Raw genomic sequence first — 27,141 nt, forward strand, 5'->3', positions numbered from 1 at the left:
ACTTCAATTTGGGTGAATTTTACAAACATGCAACTAGAAGTGTACCCCTGACCTTAGTGGTTACATAGATCATGGCTGCCCAATTATAACACGTGTGTTATTAAAATGATGAAATTATTGTACTTTTAGATGCATTTCTTCATCGTTTATCAAATCTGTCATATATCATATCTCTTGCGGTTATTGGGGGGGACCCATGCAATTTGTTTGAAATGGACGTCTATGGAGAGGATTTGCTGATCATTTAACTTGAGATATTATCCCAAGCTTTTTTTACCCAACTGTTGTGAGATCAGAGCGTGGAATGTTGCCCTTCGATGTTTCTCCCCCCACGTGTCGACATGCCGGCTTGTTCAAGCACAAGGGCTGAAGGAAACAAGTCAAGCCGTCTTTTCCTTTTCATAATGCGTCAAGGTCCGCCAGGAAAAATTACCGACCCAGGAAAAAAAAAATTATCCACGCAGCCTCGTTGTAGACAACAAAGAGACAACAAGACGGCGCTTGACAAAAGTGCATTTAAAAGTGCAAACACGCTAAAATGGATGGATTCTATATCGAATTAGATCTATATCTAATCATTACAAGGCTTATGAAATGATATTACTTGTTGCGCATTCGAATTAATGTTATTCAAACACAGATATGTGGGAAAAAATGGTCTGTTTTGAGTTATGCGGTTATAAATTGAAGCCCCTAATTTGGGTGTTGAAAATGAGGGGAAAAAAACTCAACTTGTACTCTGAGAAATACGGTATTTGTGTTTTATTTATTTATTTACAAATAATATACAAATATTAATTTAAAACAAAGCCTGGAAGCTCATGCTATATGTAGTTTTAATAGCATAGTATGCTGTTCCAAATAAATGTTCCTCAATCATATAGTGCATGCTATGAAACAATGTCTTTAGTTATCAGGTTAATTAAAAAAGTTTCAGGCTGCCTGTGGTTTTGAAAGAGGTTTGGTCGAGATTGACAAGTCATTGAATTCATGACAATGGTATATGCTGACATCATTCATTAATTCTATTAGGCAAGCTTTACTGAAGAATGCAGAACAAAAAAAAAAAAGTCGAACGTAAATGTAAAGAATACGACATTACTTTGATGCCCGCCTTGCAAGTGCTTCGTTTCTAAATCATAATTCCTAAGTAAGAGATTTTTCCCGAAGTAAAAGTGTTTTTTTTTAATGTTTTTATTATAGTTACGAAGTTATTTATGTTCATCGATTGGGATGATACAGGAAAAAAAGTTACTGCGAACAGATGGGAGCAGGATTGTACAGTATGAATTAAATACACCTCGATCAGATGTTATTTATTTATTTATTTATTGCCTATATATGGAGCGTATATAGCATATCAAAATTTCAAACAAAAAATACATAATAATACTACATAAAAAAATACATTTATAATTAAAATGCAGAGGTAAACATAGAACATTTTACCTCGCTATTAAGCTATTTTTCTGTCCCAAAAATCAAAACTGTGTTTATTGGCTGCATAAGACGTACCGGATTATAAGGCGCAAGATTGAAAACTTTTTGGTGCACCTTAAACTGCGGTAACTATAGTTCTCAAAAACTTTTGCAATGGTGTCATGTATCTTACTACTTTGATATTTTACTACATTACAGAAAAGAGTCCGTCAAGCTGCATACGTTTATTCGATGATACCCACTTGAGTTTTGAACCCATATATATATATATATATATATATATATATATATATATATATATATATATATATATATATATATATATATATATGCTTGTGTATGTATATCTCCATAGTTTAGAAGCTGATTTTTTCCCAAAAAGAAAGGGTGCTATAAGTAAAACAAAGTACGAGTGGAATTTCCCTAACAATTAGTTAATGTTCAACACTTCCCCAAGGGGTGATCATACAGTACGTCTTACTTATTAAAATACAGTTTCTTTCATCTCATGGCCTCACTCCATCAACCTTGCTTTTAGCCCGGAGGTCAGAGGGAGAATCTGCTTATTCGGAAAGGTCAGTGGCCTGGAATGGGGAGGCGGGAGAGATTGATTATTTCAGACTACTTTGAAAGTCCCTGGGCGCTTGCTCCCATTTGTTCTTGGGCCAGTAAATTGCTGGTTTGTTGTGGCCTTAACCTCAAGAACTGCCAGCGGAGCAAAGTGGAGCGAGTCAGCGGGGTGCAGACCGTTGTCGTTATTGTCATGCAACACCGGGAAATTATCAATATATGTGATAGAGTTCAGCTTCCTGCTGTTTTGTTCCCATTGCTCCTTCCCACATAGAGGAAGCAGGTATTTTTTTTTCTTTTATCGCACAAACTGGGAGTATTGTTTAGAGGCGGTAAGAGCAGAGTAATGCAATATTGCACTGTTATTTCATCGTTACAAAATAGAAAAAATAGGAAAGTGTGGTATAAATCTAATATATTTTCACAGCTTTTTCTGCACATTCAATGTTTCAAAATAATTGTCAATTTCAGAACATAACACGGAGCATGAAAGTGGTTTCATTAGGGCTGTCAAACTTAAAGCGTTAACTTTGGAAACTAATCGCATTTTTTTTTTTTATAATGCTTTAAAAAGATAACAGTTTTATTTACTCCTACGGCAGTTGAACTCTGCGCACTTGGCAACTAAACTTAGAAGAGACCCACTGATACAAAGCCATAGATTGAATCATGATTATATTCTTTTAAAGTCTTCATTCATCTTGGCATTGATCTAAATAGTCTTATTGAAATCAAGAGGTATACTTTCCACAAATCATCTCTATTCTTCATTTCTTGATTGAAAAGTTTGACTGACTTATCTGATTGTTTTTTTGGCATTCCCTTTAGCGCAGCTCCATCTAGTAGACGCATAACGTAACCCCAGCCACCACTGTAGCTTCTATTCTATGTGCCTTATAATGTGGCTGCGCCTTACATACGAAAACAGTTTTAAAATAGCTCATTCATTGAAGCCTTAAAATCAAGGCTGCCTAATAGTGTGGAAAATGCGTTAAAAGAAAGAATTACAATTCATGAGAACTTTTTATTGAGTTTACGTAAATTTCAAGATTTTACTATCTTTCACAGCTTCATTGAAAATACTTGTTGAAAAATGTAATCAATTGTAATTAATATTTGTACATTTCGCAATTGCCTCATTGAATCCCATCGACATATTTTGTTTTTTTATTTATTTTATTTTATTTTAATTTATTTTTATTTATTTTATATATATATATATATATATTATTTATACTTATATTTTATATTTATTTATATATTTTATATTTATTTATATATTTTTTTTGTTTATTAAAATCCAGCCACTTATTTTTTTTCAAGTGTTTGACTAAAGGCTGGTCTAAAACTAGCTAATTAAGTACTAAACTAGTTGATTACCTTGGGTAAGGAACTGTTAAAGTACTTGATTACTATTGGTACTAAAGTATTCGATTAGGAATTATTTAGCACTTTATTAACTAATGTAGGAATAATTGTCAATATAGTGATTATACATTTGCTACAATCAATGAAGAAATAATTTGCTATGAGAATATATATATATATATATATATATATATATATATATATATATATATATATATATATATATATATAATGAAAGTTTAAGCTTTAAAGCACTAATATTTACGTATTTCTCAGCTCATGACATTATTGCATTTATAATTTGCATTGAAAAGTAAATTAAAATCCACAGATTAAGGAGGAATTTAGGAAGGTGGACCAGATGTCATGGTCCGCGTCAACGAGATGAGTATTTGATTAGGCATCATTGCTGGGGTCCATCAAATCATTTCTGGTCATAGATGGTTAATTAAAATGCTTCAAAGATTAAATCAGAGGATTGTAATTGGGTTCATTATTAAGCCATTTGTTTTATTGTGGGCAAACAACCCTTGATGTTCTTCATATTGCACGCTTCTTTGCGCGCTTCCATCAATCAGCCAAACAATCCTATGCACAAAAGAAATGAACAGAAAGGCCCATAATGAGTCATTGTGGCGTCCTTCTTCATGCTTTTATGATGGATTGGAGATGTTTAAGCAGAAGTAATGTCCTCACAGCAGTATTTGGGGAAATAGAACTCAAACAATTACATTGTGCAGAGTGGCGAAGGCGGTAAAGGCTGATGGATGATGAAGGCGACGCTTTGAGACGGCCGACACCTCCATCATTAATCTACACAACTGCTGTCTGTGTTCATGGCAACCCCGGGCTCCTATTATTCATTTAGATGTTGCCCATTATCACTTTGTTGTCGGAGTCTGCCTGGAAAACATTTGGAGGGTGCTTTTCATGCCCCTTCTAACAACTTCTATACGCTCGCTTAGCTGGAAGTTCCAGGTGGTAAAGCCACTTAGCGGATGCACTCGCCGTATTTTATATGGAAACGCCCTTCGAGTGGTCGGCGGAAGCTCTTTGCGAATGATAAAGCAACTTCTCTGGGAATGAAGCAGCTCCTTTGCCTTTGTTTTGACAGTTCAAAGTTAAGAATTTAATGGGGGCGTTGGGTATGAGTAGCCGCAATTTAAGAGGGCTTTAAGCATTATTAAGGCTTTCGCAAGCTGTGCAGACTCCAAATTTTGGTTTGGCTGCATCAGAAAAGTTCCGGGACTTGCGCACGTACGCCATGCGCCGACTATGAATAAGATTATTATCTATAAAAATTGTATAAGTATACCTTAACCTGTACCCTTTTTAACATTAACAAAAGAAAAAAATGTAAATCAACTTTCAACAAATGTTAATTATTTTTTACAGTGTTTATATGGGTTACAGCTTGGTCTAAAATGGAAAAAATAACCAAGTGCATCAAAGTGCCTGAAAATAAAAGAGTAATGATGACACTTCTTGTTTTATTGCAGTTACACAGCATTATAAAAACAAAGCCTTTTTCCTGGGATCATCCGCGCCCCGCCTGGCATTACCTTGCCCCTAGGGGGCCCGGCCCTACTATTTGAAAAGCACTGATTTAGGGGTAATAAAACTTCACAGATTTTGGCAAAAGAAGTGTCAGGTTCCCCTGTTAGATATTTCTGAGAAACTATACACAATGAAGGAGAAAAGGCACTTTTTCTTTCTCATGCATGAGGATAACGGAGAAGGATTGCACAAGTACAATTCTTCCGCGCTCTGAAAGAGCTTTTCCGCACCTTCTCTTTTTATTAGGTCTAGAGGTCCCACTAGGTCCCTAGGTACAAGAGTCATTGCTGCTCTGAAGGATTGGGGGAGACATTTGGCAACAATTCAAACAATTGATTTACTATGGTGAGGATTGCAATGTAAAGTCCATACCGTTATCTCCTTCCCCAGGAACAGGATGCGCGACTAACCCAAACCCTCAAAGGGTTGCTGGCCTGAGACGCATCAATTCCTCTTCTTCACAACCAACAGTAACAGAAAACATTCATCCCAATCCAAACATACTGATCACATCACAGCCATACTAACTGATTGCATGACGAACATACTAAGTGATTACGTAACAAATATGGGATATGTCCAATGTCTTAATAGCAGGTTCCCTTGATGGCCTGGTAGCTCCAGCAGGATGCTTAAGGCCATGTGCGCAGGCTTGTTGTCATGGGGAAGCAGCCAGAAATCGTACTGCCTCCTCTCACGCACGAAACACAGCTAGAGTCGCAGAAACCTTTTGAAGACCTGCTGGTTGATCCTCTGGCTCAGGGCAAAGGGGAAAACGTCATCTCATTTGGGTTCAAAATATATCTTTTGTGACAGGAGTCCTAAACATTTTCTGATATGCATCGTAGCTAAATATTTGTGACAAACCATCCCCTTTCCTCTTTCATCAGGGTTATTTGGGGTGAATGATTTACGATGGTCCAAGATGAATGAATCAATTATTCACCGTTCACCCTGAGTCTAAATTTATATTTATATGCCTTACAAATGTCGTAAGGATCTGTCACGGAGCTGAAGGACTGATGATAATTAGAATATATATTTTTTAAAGGAATTTATGACGACGCCACCTTAAGGAAGCTAGCAAAAATGGTGGCTTTGCCTTACTGTGGAAATAACACTGATTATTTGGCCACAGAACATTAACCATAAGTCATTATGCTATCAGCTGATTCTGTTTAAAATTCACTGTCAGTTGTAGATGCCAATTACTGTAACCTCGCCAGGCATGCAACCATGGTATTGATCCAGCCTCGGGTATTCTAAGCCAAGATTGTTCTTTCTATGTGTTCACTTTGATGAAATGGAAAGACTTCCATCAATAAAAATGATGAAAAGAATATTGCACATAGCAAAAAACAAACAAATCCCAAATTTTCTTTGCTCTCTGTCTTGTATTTGTGCTCTTGTGTTGCTGACTGACTACAAAGCTATTAAGTTGGCACTCGCTATTTTTTCAGTGACTCTATGTCATCTTGTCGCTTGTGATGTATTTAAAAGGGCCCAAATGATAAAGACTTTTTGTGTCCTATGCCGACCTTTTGGCAGAAAATATGGACATTACCAAATCATCAATATTGAGTGTTCCAAAATGTTTGTCCCCATTCGTAGGCCAATAATTTTGACAGTTTTCGTTAGAATGACCTCAAATTTTCACTACTTGTGTAGAAACGTTTCTTTTTTTAGTGTGTAATGTTTGGCAGTTTTATCTTTTAAGGTTAAGAAATGCCGTTCACTTCAAAAAAAAAGGTTAAAGTATGCTTGGACTCAGTCACTGAAGACAGTGCAGCGCCTTCTTCGCAAATTTTGCATGAAGGCACCTAATACGAAACAAAATTAGGACTTGGCACCATAAATTTGAAGAAAAGGGCTGCGTATGCATACCTAAATTTGCAGTCACAAACTGTGCTCATATTGAACATTTCTGAAAATCTGTTATAGAAACAACAAATATTTGTACTTTTCTTTGTAAATGTAACCAATAAAACATATGACCCTCAACAAAAAGTGTATTTAGTTTCATTAAAACCCATCAAGTAGTTTCTGAGCTATTGGCATTCAGAATGGGGTCAACCATTTTGGAACATCGTGTATATGTTTAACCGTTGTGTGATTATTTGATGTTTACATCAGACATTTCACATCAAAGGGAAAGCATTGTAAAAAAGACACTAGGGAGCTGAAATTTCACACAGACGGTGACAGGGTGTCAAAGCTTAACATGGCGCAACCACTTAGTTATCAAACTACCGGCCAAAATACCGCAAAGAATGATGTGGAAGAAAATGACCCAAAAATGGTCGAAATCCTGTACAAGGTTTAATAATGATATAGTCTCGGTGTTACATGTGTAGAACTGCTATATGTGATTAGAGCACAGCGTACGGAAAGCCGATTACTTTGGTTGTCGTTTGAAGGGGCGTAATCAGCCAACCGATTAATCGGTTGGGCCTTCCTAATTAATGTTTTGGTCCTTGGGAGGAACATTGTTTGTAATTTGGGAAGAGACAGTACTCTGTTTTTCCATTTGACTTGTCAACACCCTAAATATCTTAAGAAAAAAAAATCTACTTATAGCTCCAAAAAGGGTATAAATTTCAAATGACTCTAAGCGTTTTTAGAAGACAAGTTTCATTTGCATGCCCTCAGTCTTCCGGGCTAATTTTGTTTGAAAGTTGGGGGCGATTGCTCAATGATCGCTATCTGAACATTTGCCCTTTCGGAATGAAATAAAAGTCAGTTTAAGCTTCTCTTTGACCTTCTCATATTAAGTAGCCCTTTGAGGTATATAAAAGACATGACTTTGAATATGGTCTTTCTCCCTTCAAGGCGCTCAAGCGGATCCGAGTAGGAGGAGGACAGCTGACCGCATGCGGTCCAATTCTCACATCATCATCCCTCGTGAAGTCACTGGTGGCTTCGCAGGGGGTAGCCTGTCCACTAGGAACATCCTCCAACTTAACGGTAAGTTAAGCGCTTCAAACCGCAGCCCGTGTTTGTCCGAGCGCATATGCTTTTTTTTTTTTTTACCGTCATACCTTTGTGTTGGTCCACGTGTGGGACAATTAGCAATCATCGTCTTCCGTTGCCAGACTGCCGGCCGCCATGATCAAGCCAACCAGATCAATTGCACATTGTGGCTGTTGGCTGCACCACTGACCCACTCAATTTTCAGCCTAATTGAGCTTGCAGAAGCATCTCTGGTGGCGAGCCACAAGCTCGCACGCGCACACATCAAGCGCATGAGCACGAGTGTGTACGGCGAGTCCAAGCAAACACACACACTGATGGAAGCACTTTTTCTCTCACTTAAACAAGCAATGGCTAGTCAAGGGTGTAGCGCGCGATGATGCTAAGCGGCACGCTGGAATGTCTAAAATGAATGGCACTCGCGCATAAACTTGAACGGCACTTAGTGGGGCTCAGAGCTCAGCCGAGGCAGAGCAGGCACAAATATGGATGGGCACGCACCAAATAGCAATTTGACAAAATGTTACTCCTAATATGTATACATTATTTCCATGAGAATTTGAGGGAAGGGCTGGAAGGATCTGTAAAAGTAGAAAGACAGAAAAGAAATACAATTTCAACAGCTATTCAGAAAAATTACCATATTGTATTACTGTAAGATGTGTGGTTATATAAGCCACAGCAGTAAAAATTGAGCAAAAAAAAAAAAAAAAAAAATATATATATATATATATATATATATATATATATATATATATATATATATATATATATATATATATATATATATATATATATATATATATATATATATATAAGCCGCCGGTCGTAAAATCAAATATTTATGAAGAAAGATGGTACTTGAAAATGTTTTATTTCTACTTTACAGTTTACAGCAACATCCTATCATCCTATCTTCAACAGACTGAACAAGCCTGCATGTTTAGCGTCAACATATTCATATGTCATAGCGGGTTAGCAACAACTAGCAACAACTAGTAACTAAAAAATGCAACCTCTACACAAACAAACACATAAACAGAATAAACACTCATCGCTTACTAAACATAGGCAGTAGCGTGTGTTATCAACATAAATGATAATAAAATATAAATATGAGCTTACGTTGTCATTCACTACGTCACCGTAACGAGCCGAATGACGCACAGAGAACGTAAAACAGGAAACGGAAATGCAACGTGACCCGACAAATTAAAAGCATACATTTCAAATTAAGATAAAAAAAGTCACAAATTTTAACGCTTGAAGAATTCTTAACATAGTTATTAACTAATATTACTTCGTTATTTGATTAATACAGTACTGTATAATGTACTTTTTTTGCTTTTTTCAATTTTTGTACATTTTTGCACATTTTTTAAATGACTTTATTTTATTTTTGATTCACATAGTTTCAGTTCTATTTCATAGTTGTTCCATTTGTTGACATCTCGAACAGGCAGACAAATTTGCTTTACCGTAGGAGCGGGTCAAAAACCTTCAGATAAGCCGCACTGGACTATAAGCCACAGGGTTCAACACATGAGAAAAAAGTTGTGGCTTATAGTACGGAAAATGCAATACATTACATTAAGTATTATAATCACATTTCTACAAGTAGTTATACTTTGTAATAGATGACAGGAATTACGGTAAAACATCATGTTATTTATTTTTGACAGTTTATTGTCTTCATCTTCAGATTTCGTTTTCTTTGGTGATGAGTGATTCTTTGGTGAGAGTATTAGCCTTATTTTCTATTCACATATTAACTTTACAACCCCGTCACTTTGTTATTATTTTTCTGACCGCTACTTTGTCATATTGATACCGCATGGAATAAATCCGGCGAAAAGCTTTCCCTCCAACTCCTTGCGAACTTTCTTTGTTACTGTTTGTCTGGATTGTGGCCAATTAGGCTCAGACAGTTTTACACCCTCCGGGATTTGAACCCGGCTCGCTGAGTGTTGCGTCAAGGCACACACAGCTAACTTTAATGCAGTCAGTGCGGGACTGATGCCTGCTCTTAAGGCCAAATTGTCTCATGTGCGTAAGAGGGGAAAGGTGCGTACAGGAACGTTCCCTGCCAAATCTGTCTTCGTGCTCATTCTCACGTCAGCTTTCGCACTTTTCCATTTACACGCTTCAGCGGCTTGTACGCGCTAAGGGAAATAATATCGCGGTTGAAGTTTAGATGCCGTTACAAAACGCGCCACACGTACAATATTATTGTACAAGTGATTTCTACAGCACTAAATGTATTGTCGAAGTAAATATATCTTTCTACTGTATATTCTTTATTTAGACATGAAGTTTTAGTTCTTCAGCTAGATCAGTGCTTCTCAAATAGTGGGGCGGGCCCCCTGGGGGGGCGCGAGGTGATCCCAGGAAAAAGGCTTTGTTTTTGTCATGTGGAATGTAATTGCATTCATCATTTTCTTTTAGTTTCAGGCACTTTGGTGCACTTGCTTCTTTTTTTTCCGTTTTAGACTAAGCTATAACCCGTATAAACATGATAAAACAGTTGTTGAAAGTTGATTTATATTTCATTTTTCTGTTTTTAATGTTAAATAGGATACATGTGTAGGTATACTTAAACAATTTTCATCAATAATATTCTCATTTATATTCAGGGGGCGCGAGGTGATGCCAGGGGGGGGGCGCGGATGATCCCAGGAAAAAGGCTTTGTTTTTGTCATGTGGAATGTAATTGCAATAAAGTAATAATTTTCATCATTTTCTTTTAGTTTCAGGCACTTTGGTGCACTTGCTTCTTTTTTTTTCCGTTTTAGACTAAGCTATAACCCGTATAAACATGATAAAACAGTTGTTGAAAGTTGATTTATATTTCATTTTTCTGTTTTTATTGGTAAATAGGATACATGTGTAGGTATACTTAAACAAGTTATTTATATTCAGTGCATTGACTTGGGGGGGGGGGTTCTCTTTTCTAGGGGGGGCCTGGCAAAATATAGTTGAGAAACACTGAGCTAGATCAATCACACCCCATTGTACAAGACTTCAATAATATTACGTTAGAGTAGGGGTCCTCGCTACCATTTAGTTTTGCATACATTTGGTATGGTAAGTTTTATGTTGAAGGTGGCTGGCTTTCTCATCACATTTAGCAGTGTGTTTAACGATCAAGCAGAGAATTAACAAGAAAAAAAAATGGATCAAAAGTCATACAGGGCCGGGAAATCTGTCGGTGTTCTAATCTCGCAATATTTTTAATTCTTTAACTCTTTAGTGCCAAGCGTTATCAGAAAAGAAACCCTCTAGAGGGTCAGAATTCATCTTACAAGGCCAACAGAATATCGTGTGCTATGTTTATGTAAATATGGGTGGTATCACATAAAAGATTGACTTCCATTCCTTACTTTGAATTGCATGTCGATAGTAGCTATGTCATAAGTGTAGAAACACTGCCATCTAATGGTCGCAGTTATCACTCCATTGCTCACTTGGCTTATATTAGGTAAGCATTAGTCAAGGCTGTCAGCTGCCCTCCTTAAAAAAACGTATTTGACAAGAATTTTATTATTTATAACTATTATCATTAAAAGACGAGAATTCCCGTCCATGGCACTGAAAGAGTTCAATTGTAATTGTAACCACCAACCAAAGCGGTCTGCCAATTCCAACTACACATCAGCTGGTGAGACATTTTCAAATTTGATATGTTCTTGATCTTTTAATGGATTTGAATGTGAGTTCTTCACTCATTTTCACCTCGAACCTTTTTGTGTTTCTGTGTGCATTCCTAGTCTATAAGCGGCGAGTACGTCAGACGTCTACCGTGAATCACACCCCTTTGGTGTTTCGGCATTCATTTCCAGCTTATGTGCGGTGAATGTGTCAAATGTCTAGACGGAAGAAAACACTCGGATGAAAAAAGGTCTTACGCCTGAATGTGAGAATTTGGCCCTTAGACGGTAGTTATGAATTTGAATGTAAATGGTTGCGTACGTGCCACATGATGGACTGCCAACCATTCCAAGGTGTGTTTGCCTTTTACCCACCGTCAGCTGGGATAGAATCCAGCTTGAGTAGGATAAGCAGTAGAAAATTGATGGATTTGAACCTTATTTAAATATGACTTGCCGTTGCGTGAGCTGCCATACTTTGGCTAAAACCCCAGTTCACTTTTGTAGCTTCAGACTTTTTTTTTTCCTGTGTACTGAAGCTAAAAATATGAAATGCGAAGAGGCAATGATTTGAGTAGTCCCCTGTTTCAACTTTGGCCTTGTTGGAGTGTTGTGTAAAGTGCAGGATTAGGCAAATTCTCTCGTCAGAGCTTTCACAGCAATATGGATGATTTGCATGATCCGGTCCGAATCGTAATGGGCTATTTGGTGACAAATAAATCCTGCCGATAATTAGGCACTTCCACTCGCAGTGCATGCATGCTTTGCTATGGGTTTGGGGGTGTGTTGGAATGGCGCTGAGGAGCGTGTGTATGTAGTGCCACGCGTAGGGCTCTGGCCCAGTTGTCACGGTGCCAGTTGTTTGACTCCACTCATGTCTGTGCACAAGCTGTTAGTTTTTGTGCTCCAAAAATACTTTATAATTTGTTTGTGCCTCTCTCCCCTGGACATTTGGCGAGATTTTCCGACATATGGTGGAGACAACAAAGAGATTAGAATTGATTCTGTTCGGTAAATACGTCTCATGCTTGCATATGGTTTTCGTTTTATAGTGAGGAATACGGCACAGGCCGAGAGGCTGCAGGTGCAAGAGGAACGCGGGCCTCCGTACACGGGCGGGATCGACAGCGGCGTCGTGTTTTCTGGGGAAAAGAAGACGCTTGACAGCGGCCATCGCAAGCTGGAGCGTATGGCCGCCGTGCGCCAGAAGGAGGGCAAGAATGAAGCCTATACAACAACGCATGTCTTGGTGAGATCACCCTCCTGCAATTATGAAGTGCGCCTGAACGTGTGGGTTGAACGTGTCTTCAGAAATAAACGCGAGAACACCAAAAGTTAGTAGAAAGTGAAATATGCAATTAATTCTCACCAGGAATTATAATAAATGTCAATCATTGACTGTTTTTTGTGGTAATACTTAATGCTATTTTGCGGCTTGACGCGCTGTGAAGATTCCGTGCATGCCAGACAGACGAGTTAAATGAAAATAAAAACTTAACCTGCAATGAAGAAAAAAAAAAAAAAATACTGCTCTCAACTGACTGGCCAGGCAATCAATCAATAAGCTCAAGGGGTACTCCTACAAGACGCGGGCCCACCTACAAGACACGTGATTGGCTCCCGGTGTGACAGTTGACTAATGAGGGGCATGAGTTGTAACCCACTCCGGCTCAGAAATTGAAATCCACTCCTCATTGGTGTCTGCATCTTGTTGGAGTGCCCCTTGATCTTATTGACAGCAGCTGAAAGAGATCGATCGCAAAGAGGAAAGAAAGCTTTGGGACCTTCTTACATTTTATAATAATAAATTAGAATCTCAAGTATAAACTCTGCTTTTTAAGAGTTACAAGACACATGATTGGCTCCCGGTGTGACAATTGACTAATGAGGGGCATGAGTTGTAACCCACTCCTGCTCAGAAGTTGAAATCCACTCCTCATTGGTGTCTGCATCTTGTTGGAGTGCCCCTTGATCTTATTGACAGCAGCTGAAAGAGATCGCAAAGAGGAAAGAAAGCTTTGGGACCTTCTTACATTTTATAATAATAAATTAGAATCTCAAGTATAAACTCTGCTTTTTAAGCGTTACAAGACACATGATTGGCTCCCGGTGTGACAATTGACTAATGAGGGGCATGAGTTGTAACCCACTCCCGCTCAGAAATTGAAATCCACTCCTCATTGGTGTCTGCATCTTGTTGGAGTGCCCCTTAATCTTATTGCCAGCAACTGAAAGAGATCGCATAGAGGAAAGAAAGCTTTGGGACCTTCTTACATTTTATAATAATAAATTAGAATCTCAAGTATAAACTCTGCTTTTTAAGAGTTACAAGACATATGATTGGCTCCCGGTGTGACAATTGACTAATGAGGGGCATGAGTTGTAACCCACTCCGGCTCAGAAATTGAAATCCACTCCTCATTGGTGTCTGCATCTTGTTGGAGTGCCCCTTGATCTTATTGACAGCAGCTGAAAGAGATCGCAAAAAGGAAAGAAAGCTTTGGGACCTTCTTACATTTTATAATAATAAATTTGAATCTCAAGTATAAACCCTGCTTTTTAATCATGTTTGGTCAGCTACATGCGCGACCGTAGTTAGATGTCCGAGCGTCTACAAGTAGGGCAACTGTAGCTCACGGTGATCCCGACTATGTACAGCCAAGACATGAAAACCAGAAGGCACAACACTACAGTTATCGTATCGGAGGGGTGACGCCGCTTTGCGTTTTTTCTCTTATCGCGAGGGAGGATTTCGGTCCCAATTTACCGCAAAAAACGATGGATTACCGTGTTTCTATTGACCATCAGATGGATTACCGTGTTTCTATTGCCCATCAGATGTCCCATGTAGCTATCAATCGTTGAATGCACGCACAAGAACCAGTTTGGCTCTAAAAACCCACAAGGGAGGTTTTTATGAATACATGGGGCATTATCTCGGGAGCCTGCCATCTTTACCATTGTCACCATGGCGTGCCCTTCAAGCTCCTGTACGAGCGGGTTTTAATTGTTCCTTTGCCTGTAGGTACAGCTTGTTCTTTCACCCACGGCTGCACATGCTAAATGTCATTTTGCGCGGATTGCGTCTCACCCTCAGACGATTTGTACATTATACTTCCCGTGTTACGACCGGTGTTTTAATTTCACACAAGACTCACAGCCAGTTCCCGGTAAAATATTAACAACTCCCGTTGACGTAGTTTTTTTTCTTCTTGTTCTGTCTCATTTGACATGCCTTACTTTTTTGTAGGGTTAGGGTTAGGGAAAAATGTCATGAATGCCAATCTTTTTTGATTGCCATTCACGACATTTTTCCCAAAGACCAAAATCCATGAGATTTATTTAAGAAGACTTTGTTAATTGTGTTCAGTGGACTTTACAAAGATATGATTTGATGGATTGGATGAGGAGATATTTTGCATTTTATTTAAGATTTCATAAATATGTGATTCGCCAGTTGGTCAATGGCGTCATTGCGCGGCTGTGAAAATAATACATTACAGCAAGCATATTCTGGTCGAATCCATGCATGTGCACCCGGAGAATTTTTAGGGTTTAAATCTTAAATCTTTAAATGTTCTCTTTTTATACACATATTTTGTGCTTTTTGTGGCCTGGCCCAGTCCCAATTCCCTGCAAATACGGAGGATCAGTTCTACCGTAAAAAAGATGTTCAATTGGTTTAATTGCACAGTTTTTTTCTCTTTGTCTTTTAATTCTGTGATCAGATCCAAAACCCCGATCATATAAAACTGAATAAACATGAGCTAGTTTCTTCATAACTGTATGGCAATAAATAAAGGTGTGTTAACATTTATTCTGGATTTAGCACGCCAATATTGCACTCCATCGGGAGTTCTTATATTATTTATTTTTGTAAATCTCTCTTGTATCATTTCCTTACTTGGGGCTGGGCGATGTGGGCAAAAAATTAAAATCTTGTTTCGCTTAAGCCATCCTGTACTATACCGATTTTAATGGAATATACCTAACAAACAATTATTTAAGGTTGATTTGTTAAAAACATAATACTGTGGAAAATATCACAATAACCTAGCATAATCAAATAGATACCAGTAATGTGCACTGGCTTTAAATTAGTTTGATTCATAATTCATGCAAAAAATAGCTGTTTATAGGTGTGTATTGTAACTTGTTTAAATGCCACAATGAAGTAATTAGTAACTATTATTTATCTTGTAATCCACCCTGATTTACAAATTTTCCCTTCTTCAATTTTTAAAACGACCAATTAAAAACTTTTTAACTAGTTCTACTTATTACATTATATAAGTCCTATTTTCAGTTATATTTAACTTCAACACAGCACATTATTTTGTAAGATAACAATATTGTGAAAAATTGAAAATACAGGTTTTTAATATATTTTTTTTAACAATGAACACTTGTGACGGGACATTATGATACATTATCGCTTGATTTTTAGGGTGGGCCTGAAGACTTCCCTTTGAGCAAACAACCTTCTCAGAGCATCTTCTATGATGACCTTAGCAAGGCAGAGGGCATCAGCAACATGCTCTGCCATGCCATCACAACGCCGCATCAAATCTTCGCCAGCCTGGGCTCTGCTGAGTACATGGAATTCATCCTTAAAAACCCTTTCAACTCGCCTCAGACGGTCACCGTCCACAGCAGTGATCCCGAGCTCAGGTGAGCTTCCATTTTTGACGTGAGCCTTTTTCGTTAACGGCAAAACCGTGCCCAACTTTCTCAAATCTAGCACGCCGACTGCGAGCATGTGTTCCCGTGCAGTATGTGTTTGAGCGTTAACTACACCGACAGCGTAACAATCTTTGGCCTGAAAGGAAAACAGGTTCGCACTTTGCCGATGTGTTTTCAAAGGTGATGAAAAAGCTACAGAAATACTTTGGATTCCAAGTCGTTAACAATGTTCACGCGCCCTTTCCATTGTGAAAAAGTGAAACATAAACAATTCTTTTCTCATTTCATAGTAGACTGGCACCCGAATTTAAATACACCGAAAATCACTGCTGCATATGATCAGGCCTACAGAAATTTCAGGAAACGTGGGTTGAAAATACCACAAAAAAAAGTGCAAGACTTATATGTCCAATAACAAATATGAATACAGTACTCACGGTAGTATAAAGTACGCTCCAGTTCAACTTGTCTTACTGCAGAAAGAGAAAATGAACAAGACAGGATAGGATCATGTATCAAAACGTGAGCCCAGGCCCCCTTCAATGATGTCAGTAAATCCAAGTGGAAGTTAGCAACAGCCAAGGCACCACCCGCATAGTCGCCTCCATTTTTAATAGACAACGCAAGTTGCATTAGTCTTATGCTTTATGCTACAAAGGTCTGGCATTACATACATGAACTTGCCTTTGGACTTCATTTTGTTGTTAAAAAAAAAAAAAAAAAAAAAGGTGGGAAGTTTATCAGGGTAAACATATACATTGCACATAAGAAATGTAATGTATAAGTGAGCATAGCTAAAAACATAAGTACCGTATTTTCTGCACTATAAGGCGCGCCGGATTATAAGGCGCACCCTCAATTAATGACATTGTAAAACTTTTTCCATATATAAGGCGCACCGGATTATAAGGCGCATCCTCAATTAATGACATATTTTAAAACTTTTTCAATCACAATATAGTATTACTCAAAGTAATAACAATAATAACTCAAACAATAACAGCATGTCAATGTCTCAATGTCAATATGACCAACCTTGTTCAACTGTAAACAGGGAAAGCTTATTTTATCAGTTCATTCCCCATCTACAAATCTCAATATTGATCCATATATAAGGCGCACCTGATTATAAGGCGCACCATCAGCTTTAAAAAAAAAAAATAAGGCTTTTAGGTGCGCCTTATAGTGCGGAAAATAGGGTAATAGTAAATTACAGTTATGTGTATAATTACTCTTGTGCACTATTTTGGCCAAGCTTTTGTTTTTTACATCAAAGGCATTTTACATCAAAGGGATGCATTGAAAGAAGGCACCAGGGAACTGAAATTTCACCCAGACGGAGACGTCATGTCAAAGTTTGAAATGGTGCGGCCAACTTAGTGATCACACTTCCAGGAAAGTGTCATACCTTGATTTCAAATTTTACCAGTAGAATGTGGAAAAATTTGTCCAAAGAATGGACAGAATAATGCACAGGTGTTCAGGCCGTGATACGCTAATCCAACATGGGCCAATCATGGGCACGCCACGCTGGAAAAATGACGGAAATACAACACAATTATGTTGTCTAAGAACCTTATACCTATGTGTGAGAAGTAATACCACTACACACCAGTGGTGGCGGTAGTCACTATTCCTCATTATTAAAAAAAAAGGACAAAAATAAACTCTACATTCTGCTGTCGGTTTTGTTTGCGATGAACTCCCACACAAAGCAAACCCTCACGATCTTGAAACAATATCAGGCACTGCTGGTATAAATCCTACCTGCTATATCCAGTTGAGTCCCAATATCTTCCCATAATGCATTTTTCTAGACTTTTTCAACATAACCTTGGGATAATATACAACTCTGGTCTATTTGCACCATAGTGACAATCCCAGCCAAAGGCTCAGACGAAACAACGGTATTTTTCCTAAGTAACCAGATAGCAATACACGGAATCTTCCCGACTTCCACCGTCAGATTAGTGGATCTAGGCCCTAATACTTACTCCTAGTACAGTAACAAAATATCTGCACTCCTTTACATTACTGTACTGATTTCCGCTTGACTTGTTGTTATTTTCAAATCTGACTAATGAGCTTCACACTTGATTTGATAACAAGGCTGCTTTGTGCACTGTACACCAAGCAGTTTGCTAAATGTCATTCTGTAAACAAAGAACACGAAAAGCACGGCCGGTTCAGCATGAGGGCAGTGCAAAGAAAAATGCCGGTGAAATGTTGAGTACCTCGGTTTAATACGGTACACACATAGCAGCCATTCTAGCTTGATGATTCCTGAATCGTTCGCGCTCGGTGTCTTGCTGTGTTGATTTCCTTTGCATTGTTGTTAATCTGCACGCGCTAAATCGCCCGTTAGGGATTCAGATCATGCCCGAGTTTTGGATTAGCATACATCACGTTGATCAACAAAGGTTGGAGAGCGCCATGGATGATTCATTATGGCATTAGCCCTGCCGTCAGGTTTACCTAGTCTAATTAAGGGTCATCCGTCTTTGCATGTCGTCTTAGAAGCTATTGCTCCTTCAAGTTTCTTTATTTTTGTTTTTTTTTAAGATTTCTTTGTCATTGGTATATTTATTTTACTCCCAGGAGCTAGGATTGTATCAGGTAACAAGAAAAGTTTGACAGTTTAGAGTCGGGACCATTGAAACTTTTAGATTACAATCGTTTATAATAGAATATATGATACAGTTATTGAAATATTTGGCTTCTCACATATTTGGATAATTGAACAAGCCACATGTTTGAAAAATGAATAAAACAGGATATTTTTTTAATCAAGTATTTTATAAAATTATCCAATGTAATGCGAAATATGAATTATGAAATGAAAACCAAATTATACAATTTTATAAAAATGTTCGAAAAGCTGTGTGCTTTCAACTTAAAGTAGAAACAGTTTTGAGTCTCAACTTGAAATTTTATGCCAGAACAGTACTAGCATCTCGGTTTGCCTGAAAATTTCTTTGAAGTTTATGGTGTTAGGCGCCCACGGGCTTCTTTTGAACTCAAAGAAGACTTTGGCCACCATACTCACGATCCATCATTTTTCCGGGCACTTCATCTGGAGAGCATAGGCCACGGCTGTCGGCAAAGCAAAACTTTCTGACACTCTCACTGTGTCATTCTCATTAGCTTCCTTTTGTGATTTATCTACCCACAGACGTCTTCTCACCCTTGGACTGAGAATCTACAAGACACAAAGGCTTAACATTTTCATTCCAAAAAGTCGATGGCAGCCTTTCCCCTCCAAAAATCCAAATGTATCATCATATGAAATGAGCATAGTCTGTGGTTGGAATAAAAAGAACTTTGAGGCATTTTTCTGATAGAATATATTCGGGTTGGTGGTTGACTTTGAAGACTTCTCCTAAAGTTAGGCCCATGTCATTGTTTGTTTTGTTTTTTTTTTTCTCAAATGGGACTTTCTGCACAGCCAACTTTTGGTGAAAAATAAGTACCAAACGTTCAGATTTTAAGAGTTGCACCATGACTTCATTGTACCACATTATGTGCAACTCTGTAGATCCTAAGACTGTCGGTTTTTTTTTGTTCCAAATCACCTTGTTTCATTTCTCTTATGACCTCATTTGTTTGCTATTTTTGATTGGTTGAATCCATGCTACCGAATCAGTTAACTGTAGCTTCCACTGTATATTGTTCACCAGAGTTTGTCATTGTATGACAATAGATGATTCCTCGGTAAAACTAAAGCTCACTGTTTGTGATTTTCCCTCCTTCCAGTGTCATCACCAACATAAAAGAGTGGCAGTATTTTAAAGAACTTAGCAAAACGCCTACTTTGCTGGAGGAGGACATGTTCCACTTGCAGGAAGGAGCACCAGGACCGAAGGTTTACCTCCGACCTAAGGAGAGCGTTCATATTCCACTAAAGTACCAGAGCTTCTTGTGTGACCACAACATGACTACTCAGGTAAAGCTGGGAGCAAATGTTAGCCTAAAGCGGTGTGTTAAATTGGCTGGTACTCATATAGATAATTATAAACAAATTATGACATTTTTACTGCTAAAAAATGGTGAAATAAGTGGACTAAACCAAACTAAACTTGTTACAGACATAAAATGTCTCGTTAGCGGGCCGTGCCACTCACCAAATGGTCGCCATGTCTACTTTTATGATTTTCTTCAATGCCGCCGGCCACGAAACCTCAATCTAGCCATCATCTTGACCGTTTATCCTCAAGAGGGTTGCGGAGTGAATGGAGCCAAAAATTGCCGTTTTATTGACATTCAAACGCAAAACAGTGTCTATAGGTCACATTCACTTATACATACTACTGCTGTCCCCATGGGAACTCAGCAGTCATCGCAAAATTTTGGCCCAAGGTGAGAATGTCCAGCTGTATGCTGTATCCCTATTTCGGAATTTTCCACACTAGAAAGTTGTAATTAAAAAAAAAGGAAACATTGCTGTTTACTTGGCCAACTGTGCAAAATTTTGCCTTTTCAACTCCCCAACTAAAACAAAGCTAAAAGACATGATTAAGGTTGGGGTGTATTTACTCTTGCACGGGCAGTACAGGGGTGTCCGTCTATGAGAGATACAAATTTCCTCTGTTAAGCTTTTCAAGGAATGCTTAGAAATATCAATCAAGGAAAATTACACTGGGTGTTAAGGGTGAGAAATCAACATTGTAGCAAGGTTAACCCATGTGGCATTATGTTACAAATTATGGAAATTCCTTTGATTTTTGTTACCATTAAAGAATTAATGGGGGAAAAAACACTAGGGTACTGAAATATCCAGCACATGATTAGAACATGTACAATTTCAAAACGTAACAATTCTGACATTTCTATGTGATTGCAGCTGGACGTGCAAGATGTTGTGTACGAAAATATTCATTATCCAATTTTTGGACCATATAAAACCATCACTTTTACAATTTTTGAGATGGATTTTAATAAATAGGATTTATGACATTGATTTTCCTGCAATTTTTGCAAACTTTGATCAAACAATGTCAGCAAACAGAACATTCTTTGTTGACTTGTGTTTCACCCCAAGACAGTAGGCGGCGGTAGAGACCAATTAACGGCTATTTCTTAAAGTGTCATTGTCACTTCACAGGCTTCAAAAACAAATCGTACCATTATTCATATATAACACATTACTACACCTTAAAAAGCCTTTACAAAATCAGACAATGTGTATAGTTTGCAAATGTGTTATGTTTTAGCTGGCTTTTGCTAGCAGACATGTTCCCACAGTCAATAGTTGATGGTATAGGACAAAACTATCCTACTAAATCCCCGTGCTCTTTCCTGTTATTTAGGATGGTTTGCATTTTTTTTTCCCCCTTGGCTTTGGGTGCAAAATATAAGATATCCGACACGCTCGTGCTCATTTGGGCTTGACAGATGATCAATTTTGATAAGCATCCCGCGTCTTATCATATCCTCACAGGGGCCGAGCTTTCTACCTCCAAGCAAAAGTTCTAACGTGGCTAAGAAGATTCTGTCCAATATAGTTGCTGCCAAAACCATCAAGGTAAACACGTGTGCGCTCTTGTGCTTGAGATCTCCCCCTCACTGTGGAGGATCATGTTTACCTCCTATCTGATTTTATTCTCAGCTGCAAGATTACTAAGACGGAACTCGCAGTGTATAGCCTCCGCCCTCTTCTCTTTTCTCCTCTCCGCCGCTGCTTTGAAGTGCCAACTATTTCAAAAGTTACACTAGCCAGACAAGTGAGGGTGTCGAGTAAAATGATACGCTAGGAATCACATTTATCTTGTTTATCTTACTGAACTTTTTACATGTTTTATCTTCAACTGGAAATGTCAGGCTTAAGCGTTAAAGTGCCTCTAAAAGGAAGACAGTTTGACACGTCTGGCTAATCTAGTTAAATGAAGCATGCACGCTAAGTATGGCTGAAGTTACTTTCCCATTTCACACACCGTTAATAATATGTAAGAAGTTGAGACACAGGAGGGAGAAACAATGTCGGTATAGTATATTTCTATTGGATGAACTTCAGATAAAACCATGTGCTTCTTTTTTTTTAATCTTCTTGTGATGTAATTTACTCTGCAGCCGCATCATATTACAACTGTCAGCAAAAATTTATGCTACATGAGATTCCCGGGAACGTTGGATTTCGTACCGCTCTCATTAGCCACGGGCATACTTTTGAACCCGTCTCGTCAGGTAATAAACTATTCAAATGTCAGTAAATATTTGCTTGATGTACTCATTTTTCACAATTGTTGTTTACTTACCAATTATTGGTGATTTTTTGGTGATGTTTAGTGATTAACAAACAAACAGCTAAACAATTAAACAAATTAAATGAGATGTTGAAACTGATTCGCTTACTGGTTCGGTCATTGTTTTCAAAGTAAAAGCAGATGTTTTCAAACGTCTTATTTTGATTAAAAGTCAAAGATAATCGCTCTCTTTTTAGGAAGGACTACAAAAATAAATGAATAATTACTGTTGAGAGGCTGAATAAGATTTAAATTTTCAGATAGACAATGGTAGCGAATGGAAAATGAAGCCTCATGAACCAGTTATGTTTTTTCCCCATTGTTTTCAAAGTTAAAGCAGATGTTTTCAAATGTCTTATTTTGATTAAAAGTCAAAGATAATTGCTCTCTTTTTAGGAAGGACTACAAAAATAAATGAATAATTACTGTTGAGAGGCTGAATAAGATTTAAATTTTCAGATAGACAATGGTAGTGAATGGAAAACGAAGCCTCACGAACCAGTTCTATTTTTTTCCCTACCTTTAGTTATGTTTTCTCCCTAACCTTTTTATCTCCATGAACCGGTCAACCAGTGCTCTTGTTTTCCTACGTCCCTGCGTTCTAGACACATATTTTGACGGGAAAGCATATTTCTAAATCAAAGCGCACCCATCGAACGCATCGTTCTTTGTGTGGGTTTCTGTTGTGACACGGACGCACAAATAGTTTGCCATTTGTGTGTCAGTGTCAGAACCGCTCGTCCGTGCAAAGAAAACAAACCTGAAGCCTGAGGTGAACAAGGTCAGGTCCGAGGCAAATACCGGCCCTGTTTGAATTGACAGACTGTCTTGTCGCCGCTTTTGGTTCCACTGTCAGTCAGAGCATCACCACAGCCACATATTGTCAGAAGAATCTGATACATCCATCATTTGCACAGTTGCTTTTTGACAGTAAATCCATTTTTGTCAGTTTCAGAGGCAATAGTCAAAATGCGGAATGTCACTTTTTGGTAGAAATCTGTCATTGGGAGGAAGTAAAGTGCATCCTCCAATACAGTATATCGCTCCATACTTGGTAGAACAGTGTATGGGTGCCTGAAGAGATTAAATATGACGCACAGAGGGACTAAGCCTGGATTTACACAAGTTTGTTTATATGAAACTATTCAGATTGCATTTTCCTAACATGATACAATGTGAATCTGCTTCACCCAGCATATACATGATTAAATAAACAAAAAACACCACAGTGACGAATCAGGCTCCTTCCAAATGTGGATACAAATTGGATATGGATCCATATACCAAAGAAAACATGTTCTTTGGATGTAGCAAACCTGACATACCGGATTTTCTGCAATACAAGGCGCACCTAAAAGCCTTGAATTTTCTCAAAAGCTGACGGTGCGCCTTATCATCTGGTGCGCCTTATGCAGCGCATAAATCGGCAGTTTTCATTTTTAGGGGACAAAAAAAATAAAATAACTTCCTTGCCATGTAAATACTTCAATTTTTACCTCTGCATTTCTGTTATTAATGCATTTTTCTCAGTTCAACTTTTGATAACATCCTGTTTTGGTATGCTATCTATGCTTCAGTTTTTAAGCAATATTTACAAGGACAATGCGTAAAAAGTAGTGGGTTTTTTTGTAAGAAAGCACAAATTTATAAAATAAATCCTGAAACAATTTTTAAATCAACAAAACAATACAGTGGCCATTGTTTTGTTGCCATTCCCTCGAGTACAGATCCATCTAGTGGATGCATAATGCAACCCCAGCCACTACTGTAGCTTCTATTCAACGCGCCTTATAATGTGGTGCGCCTTATATGTGAAAATAGTTTCCTAATAGGTCATTCATTGAAGGTGCGCCTTATAATCCAGTGCGCTTTATAGTGCAGAAAATACGGTAATCAAAATAAGATCAGCACAAACAATCAAAATCAAAATATTAAAATGTAAACATTAACCTCTGACATGCAAATTCAATTTGTGTTTGCCATTTGTTTTTATCAATACAACACATATTGTAAAGAAATCAGAAGTAAAAAAAACAATCCTGCATCAGAGTTAACTAATTTGACTTTTCATCTCCAGGTTTCATTCCAAGCAGAAAACGGTGATCCAATAGCCATCTGCCAGGTGATCGTAGAGCCGTCGCCTCACGTTGTGGATCAAACGTTCCGACTTTACCACCCAGAGCTCACTTTTCTCAAGAAGGCCATCCGCTTGCCACCCTGGCACACACTGTCTGGTAACACAAATTCCTACTGCATACTTCCTAATATATTAATGTTTACAGTTGCAATTTCCAAGTATTTTATTTATCCTAAGGTCGGGCTGCACAATTAATCAAATTTTAATCGCAACTGTGATAATGGCTGCCACGATTAATTAAGCTGATCCTTGGCAATATTAACATTTAAAAAGCCAACTACGTTACATGTCAAATCAAGCACTTTGTCATCCTACCACCAGGGGACAATGTTTCCCACATGTTTGCATGACAAAAGTTTCTGCTTTTCTCACCCTAATATATTATTTACATGTGTGAAATGGCGTTAAGTTTCTCACCTGATTCATGATATATAGCTACAGAGCTAGCTGTCAATTGAAACCTATTTTAAAAAATTCGATTGGCAAAAAATTTGAATATATTCCGTTTGACATGACCGGAAATGACATTCTGACTACTAATTGATTAAAAAAATTTGCATAAAAGTAAATAATGTGCTTGGTTCTAAGTAGGTTTATTTTTTTCATTGGTTTGCACTCAGCAAGTAATTTAGCTGTATTGCAATCTATAATAAAGGGCAATAAATAGACCAAACATGATAAATAATCGTGATGACTCATCATGATTTTAATCCTGACCAAAATAATGGTGATTATTATTTTGGACATAATCGTGCAGCCCGAGTTCAACGTGAAAGAAAAAAGTAGCAATTTAACGTCTGAAATGTACGTACTTAAAAAAAAAAATCCATTTGTGCATTATTGTGCTTTCAAAAAATAAAACAAACCTTCTCATTCATGCCTGAAGCAATCGGAGGCACGGATGCCGAGACCCAGGTTTCCGTACGCTGCAGTGACCCAAACATCATCTGTCAGACCCGAACGCTGGTAAGAGAAGGACTTTCTTTACAACAGCCCACACTAATGTAAGCAGGGGATTAATTACTAAAGTGATAATTCAGCACCATCCTTTGTTTAGGAGCACAGTGCTATCCCAGCATTCTTTGTAATGAGTCGAGTACCTTTTTTGAAGCTCAAAGAAGGCTTGAGTCTTATCCACTTGAATGCTTTTAACATGTTTGTTTTTATGGTAATTTCAGCCTCTTTAATTTCCCGCTTACTTTGACCCATTTAGTAGTTTTACTCTTGTTATTAGGTGCCAGGAGAGCCTCAAGATGTGTACTTGAAGGTACCTGGAAGTCCAAGTCCTAACACCAAAATGTTCTTTGTGATGGTTTTCACGTAAGTATTCCGGCAGCGTCTACAATATTAGGCAGAGATGCGCAAATCAGCAATGATTATTCATTCAAATTGAACTTTTTTTTCCTAAATACAGTAATATCACCTTAAGATAAGGGAAAATACATGACAAATGCAAATGAGATTACAGATTTGATGACTAATCTATAAACATACATTTTTTCCACTGTAAGAGGGGAAATATTTGCTACATATTGTGTTGTTTATACCCTTTTTTTTGTCTTGACTTGGTACTTATTCTTTTTTTGCGACATTCCTGTGAACCGCAAAGTAAGACACAAACTGGTTTCGACACTGCGCACATGGCAATAAATATTTAGAATGCGATTGGCTGGCAACCATTTTAGGGTGTTCCCCCGCCTGCCGCCCAAAGACGGCTGGTATAGGCGCTAGTGAGGATAAGCGGCTATAGAAAATGGATGGATGGATGGGACTTAGCAAAATTGGATTGATATGGGTCAAAATACGACCGACCCAATATTCGAGTCAATTTGACCCAACCTTCTTTCTTTGCTAAGCAAACCCCAAAAAATATTGTTTTGTTTGACAACCACACAAAAAAAGGTTGTTCTGTAGTCATGGATGGATGTATAACTGTCAGGGAAATTTATAAAGTAGACTGAGACAAGCCCAAATGCGAAACGGCAAAATGGTAACTCAGACCAACCGAGGTTGACTTTTCTTTGCCGGCAAGGGAGGGCTCGGCTCTCACTCGTGTTTGCCTCAGAGCCGTCGGAGCCCGGCCGTCCCCGCCGGCTTTTTATTCATTCAGCAAAGCATTGCACATTACAAGACATAACAAAAAGAACCAACCGGGCGCCGCCAACAGCTGGGCCAAGATTTCAGTTCATACTTTCCTGCGTCAACAGCTTTATCTAAGGACTGGGGCGAGATGAACTAGAACTGCAAAGATGGATTGCAACGCATGCTGTTAAATAAACACTTAATGATAACATATGATTTCCTTCACAATAACCTAGTTATGGGTCATAACAGGACCGACCCAATATGACCCAACGTTCTGGTTTGATTTGCAAAATAACCCCAAAAATATGTCGTTTTGACGTATGACTCCCACACAAAAAAGGTTGTTCTGTCCAAAACAACTCAGAAAGTTGGATCAACATCCACATATTGACTCAATCCTTTATCGACCCACAATCGAGTTATTTTTCACCCAACTGTTTTAGGG

General features: G+C 38.1%; 1 protein-coding gene across 2 annotated transcripts in view; it reads left to right on the forward strand.

The window, feature by feature from the left end:
* nphp4 (nephronophthisis 4) overlaps positions 1-27,141 on the forward strand; it is a 143,783-nt gene that overhangs the window by 104,140 nt on the left and 12,502 nt on the right. Inside the window, exons 18-26 of one of the 2 annotated variants that reach the window (XM_088403771.1) lie at positions 7,765-7,899; positions 12,605-12,801; positions 16,000-16,223; positions 19,989-20,178; positions 21,673-21,756; positions 22,302-22,415; positions 24,552-24,708; positions 25,498-25,577; positions 25,846-25,931. In XM_088403771.1, coding sequence (XP_088259897.1) covers positions 7,765-7,899; positions 12,605-12,801; positions 16,000-16,223; positions 19,989-20,178; positions 21,673-21,756; positions 22,302-22,415; positions 24,552-24,708; positions 25,498-25,577; positions 25,846-25,931 — 1,267 coding nt within the window. The remainder of the gene's footprint in view (positions 1-7,764; positions 7,900-12,604; positions 12,802-15,999; positions 16,224-19,988; positions 20,179-21,672; positions 21,757-22,301; positions 22,416-24,551; positions 24,709-25,497; positions 25,578-25,845; positions 25,932-27,141) is intronic. The other variant, XM_088403778.1, reaches the window with a different exon arrangement.

This window comes from Hippichthys cyanospilos, chromosome 2 (genome assembly GCF_059441005.1).
Source record: "Hippichthys cyanospilos isolate Australia breed blue-spotted pipefish chromosome 2, RoL_Hcya_1.0, whole genome shotgun sequence".
In the NCBI taxonomy this organism is placed as follows: domain Eukaryota; kingdom Metazoa; phylum Chordata; class Actinopteri; order Syngnathiformes; family Syngnathidae; genus Hippichthys; species Hippichthys cyanospilos.